Source organism: Anolis sagrei, chromosome 3 (assembly GCF_037176765.1).
Source record: "Anolis sagrei isolate rAnoSag1 chromosome 3, rAnoSag1.mat, whole genome shotgun sequence".
Lineage (NCBI taxonomy): Eukaryota > Metazoa > Chordata > Lepidosauria > Squamata > Dactyloidae > Anolis > Anolis sagrei.
Window position 1 is genome coordinate 29,558,656 of NC_090023.1, and position 23,854 is coordinate 29,582,509.

General features: G+C 38.1%; 1 protein-coding gene across 1 annotated transcript in view; it reads right to left on the reverse strand.

Annotated features, from left to right (window-relative positions):
* The window catches only part of MIPEP (mitochondrial intermediate peptidase), a 64,331-nt gene that overhangs the window by 23,769 nt on the left and 16,708 nt on the right, over window positions 1-23,854 (reverse strand). Inside the window, exons 10-16 of the mRNA XM_067466576.1 lie at window positions 22,170-22,222; window positions 19,015-19,168; window positions 17,300-17,377; window positions 15,812-16,016; window positions 13,359-13,468; window positions 8,927-9,001; window positions 2,676-2,795 (exon numbers count right to left, since the gene is read on the reverse strand). Of these exons, the coding sequence (XP_067322677.1) occupies window positions 2,676-2,795; window positions 8,927-9,001; window positions 13,359-13,468; window positions 15,812-16,016; window positions 17,300-17,377; window positions 19,015-19,168; window positions 22,170-22,222 (795 nt within the window). The remainder of the gene's footprint in view (window positions 1-2,675; window positions 2,796-8,926; window positions 9,002-13,358; window positions 13,469-15,811; window positions 16,017-17,299; window positions 17,378-19,014; window positions 19,169-22,169; window positions 22,223-23,854) is intronic.

Here is a 23,854-nt window from a genome sequence, read left to right on the forward strand (position 1 = left end):
AAGCTAAAACAAAAACACCCCTGAGATTTTGAAAAGTGGGTCAAACAAGAAACTAAAGGCTTCAATTTATAACACTTCTATGTTTTTATTACCAAGTCATAAATAAACCCAGAAAGACAAGTGATATAAATATTTTTGCAGTAGTTTATACTAGAAAAGAGGAAAGGAATTTAACAAGCAATTAACCACTTAGGTGTTTCTGGAAAGCTTCCATATGGTCTTAGAGATTATATATATAAGACAGAGCAATGGCTTATGGGAGTTTTGCCTTAGTTTTAATAGGACTGGTTAGTCACAACTAACCTGTGCCTCACTGCAATCTTATACTTATCTCCTCAAATGTAAAGCTCATTTGAGGTCAAGAGAACTGATTTCTAGGCATGTGAGGGTAGGATTACAGCTTTAACTTTATTTGGTTTGGGATCATTTTCTGTAGTTTTCCTGTTTAAACGAAAAAAATGAAAGGCTTACAAAAAGCCAAGATTCATGTGCTGATTTCAAAGTACCAACTTTTGTTATGGTTTTGAAATCCATGTTGAGTTTATGAAACCACCCCTATAAAGTAAGCACCGCAGACTATTTACAGAATATTCCACAAAAGGGTTTGTTACACATTCATTTAAGTTTCCCTTTCCTTTGCACAGTCTCTTAAAATCTAGTTTTACGGTGTACTTTAAGATGACACAGTTGAAAGCTCATCTCAGGGTATACAGTATGAATAAACAAAAAGCTTTTCCACTTTAGTTGAAACAGTTACAAGCATTCCAGAATGGAGATATGTTTTCAAGACTCTAAATTCTAATTTTAAAAAATGCCTGTGTTTATATAAATTGAATGAAAAGAGTCAAACTGACGACATTTGATTTAAATTGATCCTTTTCTACTTTCTATATAAAAAGTACAACATCCAATTTTTTTGAATTACAGATGAAAAGCACTCTAAGCACCGATGGTATATGTAGGCTAACAGTTATATTATACTCATAAGAAATTATAAACAAAGTAAAACCCAAGTGATTTGAAGTGGTAACTCAGGATTTTTTTTGAGGCTTTACTCTAGGAATTTGTCCAACTCCGCCTCTAGAATCCTCTCAAAGCAGTGAAGTTGTCGATCTTCCTCCCAGCCTATTTTAGTCAGAGGAAGACCTCTCTCTCTCTCTCATATTTACAAACACAGAATTATATGGAGAGTGGGGTCACTTAGTCTTAAAAAAAATCCCATCCATCTAAATACAGTCCATGGGATGAAAATGAGACAAACAGACATTAGGCCTCCTAGTGGGTAATATTGGCCACCAACTGGGGAACTAGAGGAGATACAAACGGGCTGCAGGCTGCAGTGTGGACCCTGAGAACCACACTTAGCCCATCCCTGCCTTATAGCAAACCAATACTATGCTTGTCCAAAAAACAACAAAGTATCTTCCATAGGTTGTATATCAGAGACTAGGGAAAATTGTCCCTCCATTTTATTCCTTGACTATATCTCCCAGAAGACCCAGTCAGTCTGGTTGATGAACAGATGATGAGAATTGTGGTCCAAAATAACACTGGATCAAAAATTTCACACTGTAGCTGTAAATTCAGCAAACAAGCCATATGTTGAGGACCACAAGGCACTAAATGTCTCATGACACCACATATCTGCAGCCCACTTAGGGTAGTAAAGCCTGTCCCCCAGCACTCTACAATCTGATGGACTGTAATGTAGTGCTGAAACTGACCAAATCATCTGCTGACTGGCAACTACTTACCAAAGCAGACTCTTTTAAGCATGGCCATCACTCATCACACTCCAGTTGAAGAAACGGAAAGATTTGTGTATATTTGTGTCCCTGCAGAACTTTACTCTCAGGAATAGCAGTGCCAGAAATTGTTGAATTTCACCTCATAGAATTCTGACCACTGTCCATTTGGGGCTCCAGGAATTTAAGTCCAAGTGGCACAGCGGGTTAAACCACTGAGCTACTGAACTTGCTGGTCGAAAGGTTGGTGGTTCAAATCTGGGGAGCAGGGTGAGCTCCTGCTTTTAACCCGTTTCTGCCAACCTAGCAGGTCAATAACATGCAAATAGGTACCGGATCTTCGAGAAGGTAACAGCGCTCCATGTAGTCATGCTGGTCACATGACCTTGGAGGTGTCTACAGACAATGCTGGCTCTTCGGCTTAGAAATGGAGATGAGCACCACCACTCAAGAGTCAGACATGACTAGACTTAATGTCAAGGGAAACCTTTACCCTTACTAATATACAGAACCACTGTTCTACAGTGACATGAACATACCATTGTTAGAGGAAGGACACATGTTAACATGTGCCATGGTGTATGCATGGCAATGTGTGAAAGGCAATTTTTGAAAGGAAGAAAGAGGATGAATTTTAAGCTTTTGCTTCTCTTTTTACCCTGAACCATTTTACAACTTGTTTGTGGTTAGCTTCACCTTTGTTTCTAAAGCAAAACTACAGAATGAAAACATAAAGTGAAAAAAGCCCACCACTATTCTGCTCATGCACGCATGGATTTTTTTTTTAAATAGATTTTACTATGGAGTATTTTCTGGGGTTTTTAGTTTTGAGTGAAAGAAGATGACTTTATTCTGTAAGTTAATTTGAAGAAGACACTGGTTGCTTTTCATTTTCCTTTAAAACAAGAATTTGCATTAACTGGTACTCACAGTATTAGGAACATATGGCAATCCATAAAATTTCTCTTGCGTTTCCTTTAAAATGTCTGTGGTTGATTTCTCTAGAGGATGTTTCCCATGGTATATTTGGTCCAGAACAGCATAAAAGACCTAGACAGATAATATATGTTATACTTGACTGAAGCTCAGGCTTGCCATTCACTGTGTGGTTAACCAATCCAGACATGTAGTGTTATTTAAAAAAAGATTAAAGAGCACATGTTTCCTTGCTTTTCTTTAGGTAATCAATGCAAAACATCATATGGAATGATTTTGTTGACAAATACAGTATTCTCATTGTATGAATAATAGTTTGTCAAAATGAGCCTAGTATTTTCACAGGTCTCTCAGACTGACCCAAAGGATTACATGTTACATCAACTGTGTATATACATTTATGTTATAAAAGTATCCTTCTGTCTCCTCACAACTATTCAGATACTCAGATGCTATATATGATCAGATTTAAGATTTCCATTTTTTAGAAAAGATCTCGTGGGCCATCCAGTCCAACCCCCTGCCAAGAAGCAGGAAAATCGCATTCAAAAGCACCCCAGACAGATGGCCATCCAGCCTCTGCTTAAAAGCCTCCAAAGAAGGAGCCTCCACCACACTCCGGAGCAGAGCGTTCCACTGCTGAACAGCTCTCACAGTCAGGAATCTCCTCTCCTGTAGTTTGAAGCCATTGTTCCACGTCTTAGTCCCCAAGGCCACAAAAATCAAGCTTGCTCCCTCCTCCCTATGACTTCCCCTCATATATTTATACATGGCCATCATGTCTCCTCTCAGCCTTCTCTTCTTCAGGCTAGACATGCCCAGCTCTTAAAGCCTCACCTCATAGGGCTTGTTCTCCAGACCCTTGATCATTTTAGTCACCCTCCTCTGGACACATTCCAGCTTGTCAACATTCCCTTCAATTGTGGTGCCCAGAATTGGTCACAGTATTCCAGGTGTGGTCTAACCAAGGCAGAATAAAGGGTAGTTTGACTTCCCTGGATCTAGACACTATATTCCTATTTATGCAGGCCAAAATCCCATTGGCTTTTTTAGCCACCACATCACATTGTTGGCTCATGTTTAACTTGTTGTCCACAAGGGCTCAAAGATCCTTTTCACATGTACTGCTGTCAAGCCAGGCATCCCCCATTCTGTATTTTTGCATTTCATTTTTACTACCTAAGTGGAGTATATTGTATTTGTCACTGTTGAACTTCATTTTTGTTAGTTTTGGTCAATCATCTCTCTAATCTGTTAAGATCGTTTCGAATTCTGCTCCTGTCTTTTGGAGTATTAGCTATCCCTCCCAATTTGTTGTCTTACATTCATATAAAATCCTATACAGGTATGTGCACATTTGGTCTTAATAGGAACAAGTCAAGCAGAGATGGAGAATTATATTCTTAGATCCTCCAGATGCTTTTAGAGGTCTTTCAAAATCGACTGTAAACAGCTTGGTACCATTCTAGCGCTAGTGCTAATTGTGTTGGACTCAAAGGGACCTGGTTCAATCTAAATTATATACAAAGAAAATAATCTTCAAGTAGTAGAATACACATCTCCAGGGATCAACTAAGCAGGACCCTTTCAAGCAACTCTTAGAATGTGGTCACTAAAACACAAAGTCTGGAGGACTTGACTTTCCCCTCCAAATTTTCCGAATGTTACAGGTTTTTATGTTTTAAAAAATTGTAGTGTATTGTTGAACCCTTTCAAGGATGGAATCACAGGGTTGTTGTGTGGTTTCCAGGCTGTATGGCTGTGTTCCAGCAACATTTTCTCTTGATGTTTCACCTGCATCTATGGGTTGCATCTTCAGAGGATCCTCTGAAGACGCCAGCTACAGCTGCAGTGAAATGACAGGAGAAAATATTGCTAGAACATGGCCAGATAGTCCAGAAATGACACAACATCCCCAAATGCAGTGCTTTCTCTAAAGAGAGGAATGGTGCATTATGTATTCTTGAATCTCAAGAGTTTCTCTCTCCCCAATGAAATCAGCATAATTTGAAAAGGCGTAAGGTTGACTGGATTGTATGCAGATATTCACACATTTTAAGAACGTCGTTTCTTGGCTCTAAGAACCACCAATTATCTGCCTTTGCTCTGTGGAACTTGGCAAAGAACGTTACAGCATGACTTTGGGTAGGACATGCCACCCACGACTTTCTGGTCCTAATGTCTGGAAGGCTATAAAATAAAATGCTTTCATCATGTTAAGAAAAGCAAGATAATATTTCTGACACGGGAAATATGAGAAAGATGGTATTCCATATGACTTGGATACTGAAAAAACAGAAGGCCTGCTGCGTCTCGGGGGGAAAAAAACTAAATTACTATGAAACTCCAAAATGGTTACAGATACACCAGTAGTTTTGCCCTAGGGCAATTTCATTCTGGTTTTTAATGGAGCAAAAGTTATATTATTTTGGATTCCAAAAAGAGTGAGGGTCATATCTTAGAGTGGTTTGCTCATATAAAAAGACCTTGCATAAAATGATGATGATGATGAGCACACTGGGTGCAGTGCCTAAAGACCTTGGTCTGCACTTAAAAAACAATTGGTGCTGACAAAATTACCACCTGTCAGCTGCAAAAGGGCACCCTACTGGGATCTGCACACATTATTCGCTGATACATCACACAGTCCTAGACATCTGGGAATTTTCCGATGTGTGATCAAATACAACAGCCAGCATAGTGACCTTGTTTGTTGTGTACTAATCTTGTTGTGTTTCAGAAAAAATAAAAAGTTTGGTGAAGTTGTTATTAGAATGAAAGGGGGTTTTAAAAATCACTTCTTCCTCAATGCAATCCAGTCTAAAATTGATTCTTTTGATGTGAAAAGGAAGCGCTAAATACCTTCCATTCAGAATTCCACATATTTCCAGTCCATCTGTGGCTTTGGAGTCAACTGAAGGGGAAAGAGCTAGGAATTTAAAGGTATAATTATCTAAGCCTTGATATCCTGCTGTGGCTTGGAAGAGATAGGCATTTTACCACAATTATGTTTCAAACTGCCCTTGTTCTTTGCGGGATGAAGTGGATGACCTAGGCATAACACTGAGTCACCCTGCAATTTGCAAGAAGCTGAGGACACTGCTATCGCTGCCAGAAGGAAAGTGACTCTGCCATTATGGTTCTTGATGTCATGACGCAGATGGCATCAGTATCTTTCACAATGGCATGTTTTAAAAGCAGCAAATCTGAAGCAAGTTTTAGGCAGGGCAGTCTTCCTCGCAGGAACACTGTGACTGACTGAGAGTATCCTTAGTTGATCTGAGCCTGATTGTTCACATAGCAAGGGCAAAAATAGAGACTTGCTCTTAGCCTGGAACATCTCCAAAGGTGGAGACATTTGGGAGGTGATACAAAGCCCTTTTCTCCGAGCTAGCACTTACTTGCTGCTTTCTGTTTAAAAGGTTTCCTAGTCTAAATAAAGAATACGGTATGCATTTTTACATGGCACTCAAGGCAAAACATTTTAAAAAACAGTCAGGGAGACAAGGGCTAATCTTGTCATCAACCTCAATGAGCATTTCTGCTTCCAATAACTTCTGCTCTTGCAGACCAGCTTCATCAGACAAGGATTAAAATGACCTACAGTATGAACTAAGGGTGAACAAACAGATGCATTTAAGACCACAGCTAACATTTAACTCTCCCTCTGGCAATGCATTTTAGGCTTTTCGCAAGAAAAGTTTTCTTTATTAAAGAGAAACAACTGAAAAGGGATTGCCAATTGACTTCCTTATCCACCGAGCCAGTAACACTTAATTATTTACAGAGCACCACTGATAACTTCTCAAAAAAGGTCAATAGTTTAAAAGCTATTTTAATCATTTGAGGGGCGTAAACAGAAACCAAATGTGTTTTGTAACAGAAGAGAACATATAATGAAAGTCTTATTAGTTTTTATGTTCCAGATGAACAGAACTCTCCTTTGATTTTTTAAAAAGAATGTGTGGTAGGTGTGTGCTTATTATGGGTAAGGCTATATTCCATTTGTATAGCTGTCTAAAATGGAATAAACTCTAATTAAAAATGTTTGAATGTATTGCCTCTTTCAAATAAATTAGATTTGAGTCTCTTTAAAAAAAATCCATGCATAGGTTCAGCTTGTAGTTTTGGCAAAACATATTTATTTATTATAGATTTATGATGGTATTTAAATCTAAAATATAAACATTTCCGAGAGATTATGTTGCTCCTGTTTGCATGATTAGTTTCTGAAAAACACATGGCAACTAGGCAAACATTTCAGGTTCATTGCCAGAAAGTAAACTAGGCCTGCTTGGTCTCGCTCTGGATGTTTATGTTCCAGGCTGGTGGTTTCCGAGACATTTAAGGGCTACACTGCTTATAACTCCAAGATAGCCCACAATTAACATGGGCTTCTTTTGAATGTGATAAGGCTGCACATCTACTGCCTCATCCCTTACACAAGTGCCACAAACAAAGCACCTAGATCAATGGTTCTCAAAATGTTTGTCCTCCAGAGATTTGGGACATCTCCCAGATGCCCTAGTCAAACAGTTAATGTTCAAGAATTCTGAGAGTTGAAGCTCAAACATTGAGAAACACAGATCTAAATATATAAATATGACCCATGCCTTAACTCTCATTCTGCCTTAAGTGATGTGCAGGGAAATGCTGACATTGATTTTAACCTTGCTTAATGTTAACCCAGAGTTCCCTTTCAATCAGGATCAAAAACTAAGTTTATATTTCAAACTGAACCTAATTGAAAGGAAATGTAAGCCCCTTATACACTGCCCTATATGATCCTAGATTATCTGTTTTAAACTGTATTATATGAGTCTCCACTGCCAGATAAGCTTAGATGTCCAAATGAATCTCCCCCTATGAACCATCTCGAAGGTTAAGATCATCCAAGGAGGTCCTGCTCTTGATTCCCATCCCCCTCGCAGAAGCGACTGGTGGGGATGAGAGACATGGCCTTCTCAGTGGTGGCCCCTCCCTCCCCAAGGAAATTAGATCAGCTCCCTCCCTCCTGGCCTTCAGGGATCATAGAATCAAAGAGTTGGAAGAGACCTCATGGGCCATCCAGTCCAACCCTCTGCCAAGAAGCAGGAATATTGCATTCAAATCACCCCTGACAGGTGGCCATCCAGCCTCTGTTTAAAAGCTTCCAAAGAAGGAGCCTCCACCACACTCCAGGGCAGAGAGTTCCACTGCTGAAAGTGAAGACATGAATGTGGGACCAAACCTTTGGACAATGATTCCCAGTGCAATAATGAATAATGCAACTGACAACTGGAATGGCTACAGGAATCTGTCTTTGGATTGTGTGGTTCTGATTGTTTTAAGATTGATATGTTTTAATTATGTGGGTTTAAAGAATATATTGTTTTAATTCTATATATGTATTTATGGCATTGAATTGTGCCGTTGTTGTGAGCCACCCTGAGTCCCCTTTGGGGTGAGAAAGGTGGGATATAAATGCAGTAATTAATTAATTAATTAATAATCTGGGGGAAAGCAGATAATCTGGGATCAAATCCTGGGATATGGGGCAGTGTGGAAGGGGGCCTTAGTTAGCATTGACCATGGTGGCACGTTTGTTCTAATACTGACTTAGCCAAAGTGAAAATTAATTCAGGGGATGCATAGGGATAGAAAACATACTTCTGAAAGTAGTTACCTTTATTAATGGCATTTGAAAGACAATCAGGTTTCCATCATCCTAGAGACTGACGCCAAGACTGGATCTACACTGCCCTGAATCCCAGGATCTAATCCCAGATTATCTACTTATCATAATCTGGCAGTTTAGATTTATCTAATCTAGTTCAAAGCAGATAATATGGGATCAGATCCTGGGATATAGGGCAGTGTAGATCCAGCCTAAATCTCCTTTAATTTTTTTTCCAGGCTGGAGACCTTATTCTAAAATAAATTTTAGTTTTTTTGCTGCCATATGTTAAGGAAAGATCTGCATTTATTTGCATCTCTCTCACACAAACTTCATCACATTTCAAAGAGCTGGGATGGATCAGATTACCCATTTTAAGTAAAGATATATGCAAAGACAATGGATCTTTAAAAGGGCAGATTTCGAAGGAAATTTTTGTTAGTACTTTAAAGTAAAAAAAATGAAATTAAATTCATTAATAAAATTATATCTATTTCAATGAAATAATATTTAAAATTATATTCTGTTAACGAAAACATTGTTGCCACTTTATAATAAGGTTAAACTCATATGGAACCAATCAACATACCTGTAATTGCATATCAGCAGCAGCACAAACCTTTTTAGATTCACAGAGTCTTGACACCATGTTTTTGGGCAGTGGCTTGAATCAAAAAGAAGACAAAAATTGTAAATTTTAAAGATTTTTATATGTAACTAAAAACATAATAGAATAATATGAAGTCATATGGGAGACCCTCACTCAAGATTCTCATTTTGCCTGTCATCTGAACTGCTTTTCAAGAAGACACTCAATTATGTTCTGTTTTATTACGCTTCCTTTTAAAAAGAAAAGGTACACATGGAAATACAACCAGCTGTTTTCTCAGGCCAAACTAAGGAAGTAGCAAATGACATGAAGCACAAAATCACTTTTTTCTTGGAAAGAGAACCCCTTGATTCTGCATAAAAGGACTAGATGCTAGTATAGGAAGAAAAGTACTAACCAATAGGATGGGATAGTCCTCAATGATTCACTCTTTGCTGTGCTGTACCTTTCACCTTATTTCTGGTTCAAATGGTGCACTCTAATTTTCTAATGATACCGAATGATAGTTGATGCAATGGGTTAAACCCTTGTGACAGATTAAACCTGTCGGTCAGCAGCAGGACTGCTGACGGACAGGTCAACGGTTCAACCGGGAAGAACGGGTTGAGCTCCCTCTGTCAGCTCTAGCTCCCCATGTGGGGACATGAGAGAAGCCTCCCACAAGGATGGCAAAACATCAAACATCCTGACATCCCCTGGGCAATGTCCTTGCAGGTGGCCAATTCTCTCAACATTAGAAGTGACTTGCAGTTTCTCAAGTCGTTCCTGACACAGGAAGAAAAAAAAGGATATTGCAAATCAGTAATAATATTTATAAAACTGCTTTTATTCCATTTTTGGTTTCAATGGGAAAACTCCTACTGAGTGGAAAAGTGAAAATAAACACTAGTTTCTGGCACAAATGCAGATTTTTCCTATATAGTCCATGCTCGAGGGAGCACATGACAAAGTCATTGTGGAGGGATATTGCAATTGTTATTATTTCTAGATTGAAATCAAAAGCAGCTAACATACCTTATTACAATAACTGCCTTATTACAAGAGGAGCATTAAGTAGCACAGAAGAGATATCTCTTTAATTCATTCAAGACAGAGAGAGGGAGAGAGAGAATGAATATGACTTGGAAAACCATAGCTAGAAGCAACCCTCAGGAAACAGTTTCACTACATCTACTTTTCTTCTTTTTATGCACATATCCTGAGGTTATCCTAAGCTTTCCCCTGCCGTCATGGCATTTAAGACACAAGGAAAGGTTTACTTATAGCCGAGTGGGAACCTCCCTAACTGGGCTCCTATTTCCAGTGGCAGCCCTGTGTTTCATATAATGTACAGGTCTGCTCTGAGTGTTGGAGTGATGAAAGCTTCTAAAAAGCTTCTTTAGCTCCTAAAATGGAACACAGATGTCTGGCATTTACAAAGAACTATTCGATCATGCCTGAAGTTTTACGGTCGAAGGGTTTAAAAATTATTTTACCAAAATCCGACCACACACCAACATGTTCAGGTTCTGTGCCATTTATGGCATCCAGAAAAAACTATTATGATGTTAATGGAATAAAAGCAGTTTTATAAATATTATTACTGAAAACTGAGTAAAATGTTACTGACTTACTGAAGAGACACTGGAAGTGAAAACAGATACGAAAATTGAAAGAGTCCTTTACATACTAGTTAGGCCAAGCAAGATCTGTAATTTTCCCATTCAGAAAATAGCAGTATAGTTTTGAAAATTTAGGAATGTTCTGCATGTGCAACATTGTAATTTTCCATAGAACCCCCTCCTCGTTTATTCCACACTGTAGTAAAATTGCTATTTTGGGACTCAGCCCCCAGATATGGGCCCTCTGATTAGAAAAAAAATCTAACCAGAAGAACAGACTTCCTCACAAATATGCAGGCAAACATGAAAAGACCAGCATCAGCGACAGACCACACACAGTCCTAATTGGCACAAACAGAGATAAAAGCAAGACAGGTGAACCCAAAGCTTTCCTCTTTTTTTACCTCTTCTAATGAAAGAAATGTACAAGTTGCAAACATAACACACTCTCTCAAGCTGGTAATTATTACTTTGCAAGTTAATCCTTTATTCCTCTCATCTTCACAGCTATAGCCCATAATAGCCAGGTGGCAAACCTTGCTTAAGGGGAAGAATAAGTTCGGGCATCCAAGAGGCTCAAAGAGCACTCATTCATTTTGCTGTGTTCTGTAGCTTAATTTACAAAGTCAAATAATTAATCTTGCAAAACCGCATAAACAGAACTTGTGGCAAGACGGATACGGTCACTTTCTTCTTCACAATGGATGGAGTCAACATGAGGCAGTTCTCACTTAGTTTTAATTTCCTTCCATGAACCACTGGAAGTGGACCATGGAGTTGTGCTGGAGCATCTAGAGCAGGGGTCCTCAAACTATGGCCCAGGGGCCGGATACGGCCTTCCAAGGTCATTTACCTGGCCCTCGCTCAGGGTCAACCTAAGTCTGAAATGACTTGAAAGCACACAACAACAACAACAACAACAACAAAAACAAGCACCGGGATTGTGGCGCAGCTGGCTGAGTGTCAGCTGCATTAAGATCACTCTGACCAAAAGGTCATGAGTTCGAAGCCAGCCCAGGGTTGGAGTGGGTTTCCAACCAATTGTGTGTAGCCTGTTGTCGACCTTTGCAACCTGAAAGACAGTTGCATCTGTCAAGTAGGAAAATTAGGTACCACCTTAAAGGGTGGGGAGGCTATATTAACTGATTTATGAGGCCATAAAGAAGACTCCAGCAAAGCATTCCAGCGGGGAAGCATGTGGGGAATGTGGAGGTGATTCATCAGCAACGCAGATGGACGACGAGAGTGACAGCTCCCTTGGCGGCCAGAAAAAGTTAAATAGCCTCTGTGTATGTCTGTATATGTTTGTATGTCAAAAATTGGCATTGAATGTTTGCCATATATGTGTACACTGTAATCCGCCCTGAGTCACCTACGGGATGAAAAGGACGGAATATAAAAGCTGTAAATGAATAAATAAATAAACAACAACAATCCTATCTCATCAGCCAAAAGCATGCCCACACTTTCCATTGAAATACTAAAAAAATATATTTGTTAAAATTGTTCTTCATTTTAATTATTGTATTGTTTTTAAGTATTTATTGAACACTGTGCCATATTCATAGGAATTCATTCATGGTTTTTTTTTCAAATTATAATTTGGCACTCCAACAGTTTGAGGGACTGTGACCTGGCCCCGTTTAAAAAGTTTGAGGACCCCTGATCTAGCGCATCCCAGAAAAACATTCTCCAGGTCTTCCACCAGAAACCTGTTGTTAACCTCTGGCAGAAGCTGACCACAGAGTCACACTGGAGGACCTCGAAATTGAGAGACCATATTAATCAAAATCATGAAGAATCAAACTCATAAAAGTTAAACTGCATATGTGGAGGCCCGACTGTGATTATTGGAACTAATACAAAGTCATCGTTTTAAAACAATATGCAGTATATAAATAAATATTGCATGCACCAATAGACTACTATGCTTTAATGCAGTGGTTCTCAACCTGTGGATCCCCAGGTGTTTTGGCCTACAACTCCCAGAAATTCCAACTAATTTACCAGCTGTTAGGATTTCTGGGAGTTGAAGACCAAAACATCTGGGGACCCACAGATGCTTTAATAGAAGATAAATGTAAACTGCATCTTTTTCAAAATATAGTGGTCAAACTACTGTCTGATGTGTACTTTAGAAACCGTGTTATCACTCATCTTGACATAGCTGTAATTGCTTTCAGTTTGCCTCCAAGCTGAAACTAGTAGCTTTGACCAACCAAACCCTAAATGAAATGGTGCCTGAATTATGCTGTGAGCACATGAGACATTAAATGAGACAAGGCATTCTTTGTACAGCAGCGCCTCTATCCTACTGAGCCTTCAACAGGCAATAGAGATTATATTGTATCATGTGAACCTTAAAAACAGTTTTAAGTTTGCCTTTAGAGAATGAAGTTGAAAAGAAATACAAATGCTATTTAATCTGTCGTGAAAGAATGCTGTCTTTTGAAAAAAAAAAACTGTTTCAAAACAGAATCATCTTGAACACCAACATTTAGAACGCCAGCATTCTTTACAGAATTTTCAAGACACCGAAAATTGCTTAGTTTTTCTTTATTTAGTGGTTAATAGTCAAAAGCAGTGGTTCTCAACCTGTGGGTCCCCAGGTGTTTTGGCCTACAACTCCCAGAACTCCCAGCCAGTTTATCAGCTGTTAGGATTTCTGGGAGTTGAAGGCCAAAACATCTGGGGACCCACAGGTTGAGAACCACTGCCCGAAAGGGAGACAAGAAGTGTGAGATTCAAGTACCTTACATAAATGTACCAATTCATTTTTCACAACATATTGGCTTTTTAGTTACACCTACCTGACCCGTCTTATAGTGCCTTGCAAACTGGTTTACTACTCGATAGTCATTTGCAAAGTACTCCATCAAGATAGAGGGAACTTCAGCAAAGTCAGTGGAACATCTTGTTCCTGTAGACAATAATGCAGGAGCATGAACATGCAGGTAGTCATAATGTTTACATGAATTCTTCTCTCTTTCTCAAACTTCCTATTAGCTCTCTACGTATTTGCACTTTTGATGAACTCTGATAAACCATTTATTAAGTAAATATTTCACTTCTATACGGTTATTGTACTTATTGACAGAGAAGCTAAATCATAATCCTGCATGTTATACCGAAAATCACAAAGTAAAACACAATATTTAAACAGCTGGGTGAGGTGCCTTATAAAGCTGTGGATCACACCCTTTATAAACGTAAATCAAGCTGCAGCCAATCTGGCCCCACATGAAATACCAAATCTTTAATTGCCTTAACTCTACACCCAGTTACAATAAAAATATCAAACTATGCTTGAGAATTTAATCCCGGTTACAATTATTATCACCCACATCTGTCATATTTGCTTTTCTTTATTGTTTGAGATGTTTTCTTGATATTTCAAGAGATTATGGTAATAAACGTTTTTCACTATTAATAACTTTTTCTCAAATCTAGTTTCTTCCCCCTTATGACTTTAAACATTTCCAAATAATCCATTTCCTAAGCAGCAAACATTTACTGTACTGTATACACTCATGCCTAAGTTGACCGCATGTAGAAGTCAAGGACAAGTTTTAGAGCCAAAATTAGGGATTCTGATCTGGATGCTTTAGCAGCTGGTGTGCAATGTAGCAGCTAGGCAGCAGCTGCATACTATATATATATATATAGTTATATAACCATTCCACTGAAATAACAAATATCTACTAATTAAGTTTTGGGGTCAATTCAGTGTGTTTGTTTTTACCTTAAAAGTTTCAAAAACTATCTTGGAAGCTGCTTGTCTCATTATAAACCTATCCATTATAAAGCATATTTTAAAAGAACACCTCAACTAACCAGTGCTTGTTATGGTACACAAGAGAAGACTTTTTACTGCATCGTTTCCAAAAAGTGGCTAAAAAAGACTAAATATTCTCTTTGCTTTTTTAAATAAGAATTCAGTTCTTCAAGCTGGTCTTCTAAATTGTGGCTCTAACATTTCATTGATTCCACATATTATTACTTCTATTTAAGCAGTACATTTATGCAAAGGTATATAGTAAAGGTAAAGGGTTTCCCCTGACATTAAGTCCAGTCGTGTCCGACTCTGGGGTATGGTGCTCATCTCCATTTCTCAGCCGAAGAGCTGGCGTTGTCCGTAGACACCTCCAAGGTCATGTGGCCAGCATGACTGCATGGAGTGTTACCTTCCCGCCGGAGCGGTACCTATTGATCTACTCACATTTGCATGTTTTCGAACTGCTAGGTTGGCAGAAGCTGGGGCTGACAGCTGAAGCTCATACCACTCCCCGGAACTGAACCTGCAACCTTTCAGTCAACAAGCTCAGCAGCTCAGCGCTTTAACCAATAATATTAATAAGAATTACATTGTCAGCCCTCTGGATCCAACAGGTTCTACATTCATAAATTCAACCAACTACACAACTTGAAAATACTAGAAAAATCCAAAAAGCAATCTTGATTTTGCAGGACACTGAGCACTATGCTGAGATACTTTGTTGTAGCCTCCTGCCCTGTCACTTATCCTCAGTTCTCTCCAGAGTTAAATTGAGAAGTTTCGCATTTTATTAAAGAGATGCCGTTTTAAATAAAATTATGAAACAAAAATGAAAGAAGTGTTCTTGGTTTGTAAGTGTTATTTCCTGTATAATTGTTTAGTAGTTGTTAACACTCCAGAAACTTCGTTTTTGTGGCTACCACAAACTATGTGGAATTGGTTGAGACTCTATGAAATATTCATTGAAAAACTATAGTAAAACGTGACATAAGATGACCCGCAAGTTTTTGCAGTATAATATTTTTTTCCATGTTTTCATGACAGAGCCAATTAGAAAATGACATTTATAACCCAGGAACAATTGTGTTACGTAGTGCGGTGTAATGGTCCTTGAGCATCTAGAGATTTTGGGATCAATGGGGAGGCTTGAAACAATACCTCAGTGAATGTGAATACTCATTGTATTACTAATATGCTACTAATAGTGAACATAATTGGAAATGATATGAAATTTGTCTTAAAGTGCAGTAAGAAATTAGACTGACTTCTGACATTGCAAGATAACCAGATAAACTGTTCACCACAAGGTTGTAAAACATCTGGGCATCCACTGGGCAATGTCCTTGCAGATGGACAATTCTCTCACACCAGAAATGACTTCGAGTTTCTCAAGTCGCTACTATAACACAGAAACACCAAAAAAACTACAAAATAACTAGAAAGAATGACACACTTATCAGACCTTTAACCTGTACACCAATTGCTTACCAGTCACATGTTGGTATCGAGTCCTTCCCAGCATTGAATGCATAGCATGACCCATTTCATGGAAAAGATTCTCCATCATTCCAGGAGTTAGCAATGTGGGTGAACTGCTTGTGGAATGAGGCAAACTTAGCATAAGAACAACAACAGGAATTTGGTACTCTCCATTTTCTCGTAGTCTGCCTCCACGGATAGTAAAGTGACAATCCTGTTTTGGTAAAGAGAAATTAAGTCAGGGGAAAAATCCAAAGCTTCATCACATTGGTATGAATCCAACACCCTTTTCATTGCCAGAATCTGTTTACAATTACAGAATTATCTGAAACCGAGCTATTATACGGTACCAGACGTTTCCTATATTTGAATGTCTGAAATGAGGCCTTTAGTTTAAGTTGGTGTTTGGCAATCTGTTTGCAAGTTTGTTACTCTATTTATTTTTTAAGACTGCTGTGCCAAAGTGACTTTTGGTGCACTTCAGAGCACAATTCTACATATCAAATTCAAATAGCATTCCAACCTTTGTATTCATTTTAAAAGGGAAAGAGAGGAAAAAATAAAATGCCATGCAATGATATGCCTTATTTAAAAATTTGAAAAATGTCACACACTATCAGCTGCTCCTCTTCCCAATAAGCCCTGGCTTGAGAGATCACTGGGAGACAGATGTAGAGGCTATAGAAGGGAGACATTCCTGAGATTTAATGAATATCAGGGTTCAAGACTAAGACTGACCCTATAATGCAGCTTGAACTGCACTGAACTCAATAATGTGGTCAGTGTAGAACCAGCCTCATTTACACAGAGAAAGGTCCTACTCAACAGATGCTTGTCATTGAGTTAAACAAAGTGCAGGCTTCCCAACAAAACTATTGATTACTTTGTTTTTATATGGATTGTGGCTAACCTAGATATTTTTATCAAGTTCTTTCTAAAACAATCAGGATATATCTTTGTATGGTACAATTTAAGAACTAATTTTGCTGGTATTCTGGATACTTCATATGGCACAGAAAGCACTTTTTGAGTACTTTGTAAGTAGAAGACAGCAAGAGGGATGAGCAGGAACTATTCTGATGTTTAGTAGTTTTCATCACTGTGGTATCTAAACTTCTGATTAGGTAGCCTATAATGGTGCCTGATTTTACACGTTACAATATTTACATGTTATGTGTATTCCCATGGTTTTTAAACCGTAATTTATAGCATTCATATTTTAAATATGAATTTGTGCACACTTTCTTTCTCTGAAATCTAGCATAAAACTCACAATTTGCAAATTCTTAAAGCAAGTTACTCTAAGGAGATGTGGAAACATTAATTCTATCAACACTGCAGTAACCAACAACATTATTTTCCATTCTAAATTGTTAATTCCAACCACTGAAATGGGAAGTTGGTGAGTGAACACTTACATAAATCCCACTCCTTCAATTGGTTTGTTCTAGCTGAAATTAACAACTGGTTTATACCTATAACTGAAGGAATGGTTACCTGATGAGGTTTATCTGGCCTTTGAAAGAAGTCGCAGTAGATATATCCCAATAAACCTTCTTGCTCATGGACAACTGCCTGAAAAAAATGTAAAAATTCTAAGAGAAAGATAAGACACTGATATTCATTTGTTTTTGAAAACACTCCAAATGTGGCACCTTTATACAAACTTTTTGAAAGTGGGAATATGTACCCTCTCTTTCTTGATAATTCAGCTTTCCACTCTAGCAGTTTACAAAGAGACAGAAGTACAATTCTATTGCAGCACAGAAAGGAAACAAAGGAGGGGGAAATGAAATCTAGCAGCCCCTTTACGACTTAGGGGTTTGTTACACGAGGCAGGCAAATTGCAATTACAGCCGACTTATCACAGGACCGGGCTGTGGCACAGTTAGTTAGCTGCATTAAAACACTACTGACCAACAAGTCATGAGTTCGAAGCCAGCCTGTGTTGGAGTGAGCTCCCAGCCACTAATAATCTAGCTTGCTGTTGACCTATGCAGCCCAAAAGACAGTTGCATCTGTAGGAAATTTAGGTACTGCTTTATGCAGGGAGGCTAATTTAACTAATTTATGATGCCATAAAACCTTCCAGCAGTTTGAAGAAGAATGAGAAAGTATTGCGTTAAAGGACTCTGTGTTACAAGTAGACTGTGAAGCGGCAGTTCCCCCTGTGGCTGGATTTGAGCACACCCTCATGAAGCCGGAAAGACTGAAATATTAAATTGCCTCTGTTACTGTCTAGCTATGTTGTATGTCTAAATGGCATTGAATGTTTGCCATGTATATGTGCATTGTAATCCACCCTGAGACCCCTGCGGGGGTGAGAAGGGCAGAATATTGTAAATAGATAGATAAATAAATGGTGTTATTTTTTGTTGTTGCTTGAGGGGGGAATAATTGAAAAACATTTTTATAAAGGAGATTACTATTTCAGTTTGTAAAGGAAATGCTTTCCCATTGGGAGAGTGATGTTCTAAGTCCCACTCAATGAGGTTGTCCTGCTGTAATTGCAACTGGCCTGTCTTATATGATAAAGTCCTTAATTAAGTCAGCAGTTTTGTGTAAGTTTTATTGGGGTTCAATCTATTTCTTCAGCCACACTGCTGGGTGGTAACATTAAAGCACCAATCATGCAGCAGTTAGTATGGTGAAGGCGTGATTAGATTGTAACAGAATATAAGATACAAATTGGGAACCTGATATGAACATTTCTTTACCTTTTGTTTCTTTGTAATAATCTGGAGAAACTCTAAAAATAATCTTTCATTTTCTGCAGAATTCTCCTAAAAGTGCACTCCTATACACTCTTAGGCACTCTGGAGTACAACTAAAGGTTTCCCCTTGACATTAAGTCTAGTTGTGTCCGACTCTGGGGGGTGGTGCTCATCTCCATTTCTAAGCTGAAGAGCCAGCATTGTCCATAGACGCCTCCAATGTCATGTGCGGAGAAGGGCGGGGTAGAAATGTACGAAATAAATAAATAAATGACTGCATGGAGCACCATTACATTCATGCAGAAGTGGTACCTATTGATCTCCTCACACTTGCATGTTTTCAAACTGCTAGGTGGCAGAAGCTGGGGCCACCAATGTTTCAGTCAGCAAGTTCAGCAGCTCAGCAGTTTAACCCGCTGCACCACTGGGGGCTCCTGTTCAATAGTAAAGTTAGATTATTTGTAAGTTTTGCTGACATTCAGAAATAAAAATTCTTACCAATTTGCGAACATCTTCATACCATAATTCTCCCTTTTCAGTCTGTTCAGCATATAGAGATATTCCTAAGAGTTTACTGAATAAGATGTTCAGGCCTTCCATACACGCTCCAAGAGAGAAGAAGGGGCAATATAGACTAGGTTCAATATTATACCTAAAACATATAAAAGAAAGAGTTCTGTTACAAAAATACACACAATAATGTCCTTATTTAAATATTTTAGAGTGTGCAGTCCATGTATAAATTCAGCATAATATTATTTTTGTAACAAATAGGACACTTGTTAATATTCAACACCAAGACTGAAATCTGACATTATTTCTAGATGCTACCATTGGGGATAGGGATGAGAACAGAGATCCATACTCCTCTTTTTGCTGAGTACTACTTGTTTTAAAGTATGATTTGAAGCAGGGCTGGTCTATCAGATTCCTAACAAATGCAGTCAGAAGTGACCATAAAAAAAAGACAAGAGAAGAGGAGGCAGCTATTTTGAGTTATTTGTCATGTGTAATTTTTCATGCAAGAGTAATGCATCTACAGGTCTTCAACTAATTTTCCAATCATGGTGAAAACTGTACAACTGAATAAGTCCTCATCTACAATAAAGTTGGTAAGAAATGTTCTGTCCCAACTTCGGTTACAGAGCAGAGACATCTGGCAGCATGTTTTTATGAAAATTAAATAAGCTACAATATTACTCAAACATGATCCAACGTATCTGCTCATGCATAGTGGAATGGGATTAATATCCAATAAATCAATAGAGGATTGCATATTAATAGCACTAATACTCAAAATCTCTGATAAGAGATTCAAAGACAATTATATATTTTGTCTCCAAAGCCTAAGTGAATCCTGTTAATGTCATATACAAAAATAATGCACTGAAAAACTGTGACAGGTATCATAAATCTGGCAACAAAACTATCCTGTCTGTTGGGTTTATCAATTAACTGATTATTGCTTTGCTATTAGAGCCCCATACAACATTTTAAAACTGAAAACTTTTGCTATTATTATTTATATAATTCCCCAGATACTAAAGCAGTGCTATCTCATTCCTATGGAAATATGACTGTTCTAAAAAAGAATGTTAAGTACTTGATCTTGAATTGGGATGAGCCACTAATACCAAGAATATCTTCTTAAGAAAGGCGAGATATAGGAGATTATAAGACAAGTCAACTGTGCCAAGATTACGAATAAATTTAAAAATACAGAATGCCAAGTATCTAAGAACATGGCAGTATTAATCCTAATAGCTGTATTTAATAACATGTTTCTTTTTCAAGTGTCTGCTTCTAGAGCAAATAATATTTTCTCCATTGAACTTTAAATAAAAAGTTGAATAGAATTTTTATTAGGAAGAAATACCACATGTACATAAATACCCTTCATGAATCAAACTCAACACTAAATTATTTCATCTGTATTTTCATTTTGTACTTAAAGAATGAATAATGTGAGTATAGTTTAAACAAGAAGTTTAAACGGAAGGAGGGTTGGCCCTCCTTCTTCAGGAACACAATGAAAGCAGAGAAGACCACATTGCTAAAGGACAAAAAATGTATTACACCATTGCAAATAACTATTTTACAGTTTACATGGCTTCAATATATATAAATAAAGTGTGTACATGTGCCTTCAAACTGCCTGTTGAAATAAAGCATAGGCATAAAGAACAGCTTTCATCTGACCTTTATGCTGTGTATCTTGTATGTCATCTTTTTTATTCAGAATGTTTTAAAATGATAGGTTTTATTTACTCGTTACAATTAAAGGAGTATTCAAAACTATAGTTATTCCTTAATCACTATATATAAGAGAAAAGGCACAGTGTCTGTGTATATATACTGCCATGGCTCTATTCTATGTAATAATGACAGCTGTAGCTTTATGAGATCTTCATCAGCTGCCAAATATTGCTAGTAACTCACCAAACTACAATTCCCATGGTTCCACATCACTGACAGATGGCAGTTAAAGTGGTGTTGAACTGCATTATTTCTACTGTGGAAATGCACTCAGTTTTGTGCTAACAATAAATGCAAAAAAAGATACTAATAAAACTAAAGCTTTGGGGTTAAATATGAAATTTCATTTCTCTAAAAGAAAAAGTTTGACAAAGCTATGCAAAATGTATGGTTGCAGACAGATGGCAAATTGAAGCAAGAGCTCCTCCTGGTGTTAAAGCATTAGAAACACTATTAGGACAAGATAAAAATGGAAAGCACTTGTACTCATGCAACAACGTTCACCTATTTATTTATCTGCCCAGGAATCAATGGATTACTATCAAGTCACTATGGGGGAAGATCCACTGACCTACTATTGATGTTTGTTGCTGTTGTTTCCCAAGTGCCTTATGATGATCCTAAGGCAAACATATCACAGGATTTTCTAGGCAAAATTTATTTCTGCTACTCTAAGGCTAAAAGAGTATGACTTGCCCAATATTACCCTCTGGGTTTTCCTGGATGAACAGAGATTTGAACCTTGATCTCCAATTGCCCTAATCCAATACTCAAGCCACTATCTCACACTGGCTTATTGCTACTGACAACTGATATGAAGCATTTAAAATATCAGCAAAATCAGAGCCAAAGACATTTACTGAGTGCTGTTGTTTTTTAATTTACCATTTTCTCAAGTCACAGACAATAATGCAATATTTAGCAAATAGAAATAATTAAAGGTATTTAGGATCTGTATGTGAAGCAAAGTGCTCATAAGGTAAACATGTTACATTGACGGAATGATTGTAAACAGAGGGAGTTTAACAGCAATGTAGAGATGCATGTCTTTGTGGCTGTTGTTCTTCTAAATCTACACAAATGATCCCTGAAGTATTCTCCAAGTTTAAGGCATATTTATATTGGAACAGGCACACCTTTATATGTTCAGCATGGAGAACAGAAACTCGTTTTTTTGTGCAGAAATCTACATTTTGGTAAAGAAATGCATGTGGTTCTTTTCAGACGAAACACATGTGGATTTCCTATGCAGAAAATAGAGTAGAACTAGATTCCATACAAAAATTGACCTTTTGTGTGCAGAAAATATATTTCTACACTGGAAAAACTACATGATAATATTAGAATGCCTGTAAAAAAGGAAAAGCACCAGTTCAAAAAGAATGCTAGAATCATACCTCTCAGCACGCAATACGCCACTATAGTATGGATGATCCCAGGGCATCAATTCCTGAAATGAAAGATTCTAGGATTTCAGTGACTGTCAGAAAGGAGTGTTTTCACCTGTCAACCACAGATGAAGAAAGACATTAACAGATTACCTTTTCTCTGTTTTCCATAACTGAGGAGCCTCTAGTAAGCTGAGAAGGTCTGTGATGCATCATAACTGACTATGCTGGCCATATTTTGTGATCACCTACTTTATCCAGACACAGTGACTGATCTCCCAAAGCAGTGGTTCTCAAACTGTGGGTCCCTAGGCATTTTGGCCTAAAAGATCCAAGCCAGTTTACCAGCTGTTAGGATTTTTGGGAGTTGAAGGCAAAAACATCTGGGTACCCAAAAGTTGAGAACCACTTTCCTAAAGGGCAATTGGGAACTTATTCTACGTATGTTTCATCATTGTCAAAGGCCATCCATAAGACCATAAGCACAGTTCAAGAATCTAACTCATTCTGAACTACATAGCCTTCATAGTAGCTTACTGCAAACTTTGATTAGCCAGTTTTTATTGAAGCTTTATGGTCTGTAAAGGTAAAGGTTTCCCCTTGAAATTAAGTCTAGTTGTTTCCGACTCTGGGGGGTGGTGCTCATTTTCATTTCTAAGCCGAAGAGCCGGCGTTGTCCGTAGACGCCTCCAATGTCATCTGGCCGGCATGACTGCATGGAGCGCTGTCACCTTCCCACTGGAGCAGTACCTATTGATCTACTCACATTTGCATGTTTTCGAACTGCTAGGTTGGCAGAAGCTGGGGCTAACAGCGGGAGCTCACCCCGCTCGTTGGATTTGAACTGCTGACCTTTCGGTCAGCAAGTTCAGTAGCTAAGTGGTTTAACCCGCTGCACCACCAGAGGCTCCTTATATGGTCTGTATAGTTATCTAAATAAAGTGAAAAATATCATGTACCTGCTCTGCATGTTATAAATGTCTACTTTTCACTACTTTTATTTTATTTTTCATCTACTTATACCTATTTTAAAGCAGTAGAAGAGCAACATACAGAAGCCACATTCACAAATTAATTGATTTCTCCTTCTAGATTTATAAAACAGAAATTTAATACATGTACACTATTCACAACTTATGCAAACACAGACAAATCCAAAAGGGCAGATGAAAGGGGACTTGAAGTCATTTCTCTTGTCATCTCCAATGGTCAGTGAAAAAACTCTCCAGTCTACCACGACCTTTGTATAATATCTGGACAAGTGGGCAGATTTTCCAGCACAATAATTACAGAAATCTTGCCCTTGTTGTTCAACTAATGTGAGTTAATAACAGTCACATACATCTTTGGCTTTTAGGAGCATTATATCGGGAGATCTGGAAGCTGAACTAGAAACTTTGTGATCCAAGCTGCAATCTAGTTCTAGTATGCGATCAAGGGCTATATATGTTCAGACACCATGGCTTTTTCAAGCAAAACAGTATACATACAGAGTGATGCTCATACAGGATAAATGTCAGGTCAGGTGTGAAACCAAGAGTCTCCGTATGCAAGATGTACAGTAGGCTCTTCAAGCTCTGACACGAAGTCAGACCCATTTCAACTGTAACTGAATGCACTGACTTACAACTACAGATCTAGATCAATGTACTACTACCAAAGGGCCAATAAAGCACTGACAGCTTTAAATTATT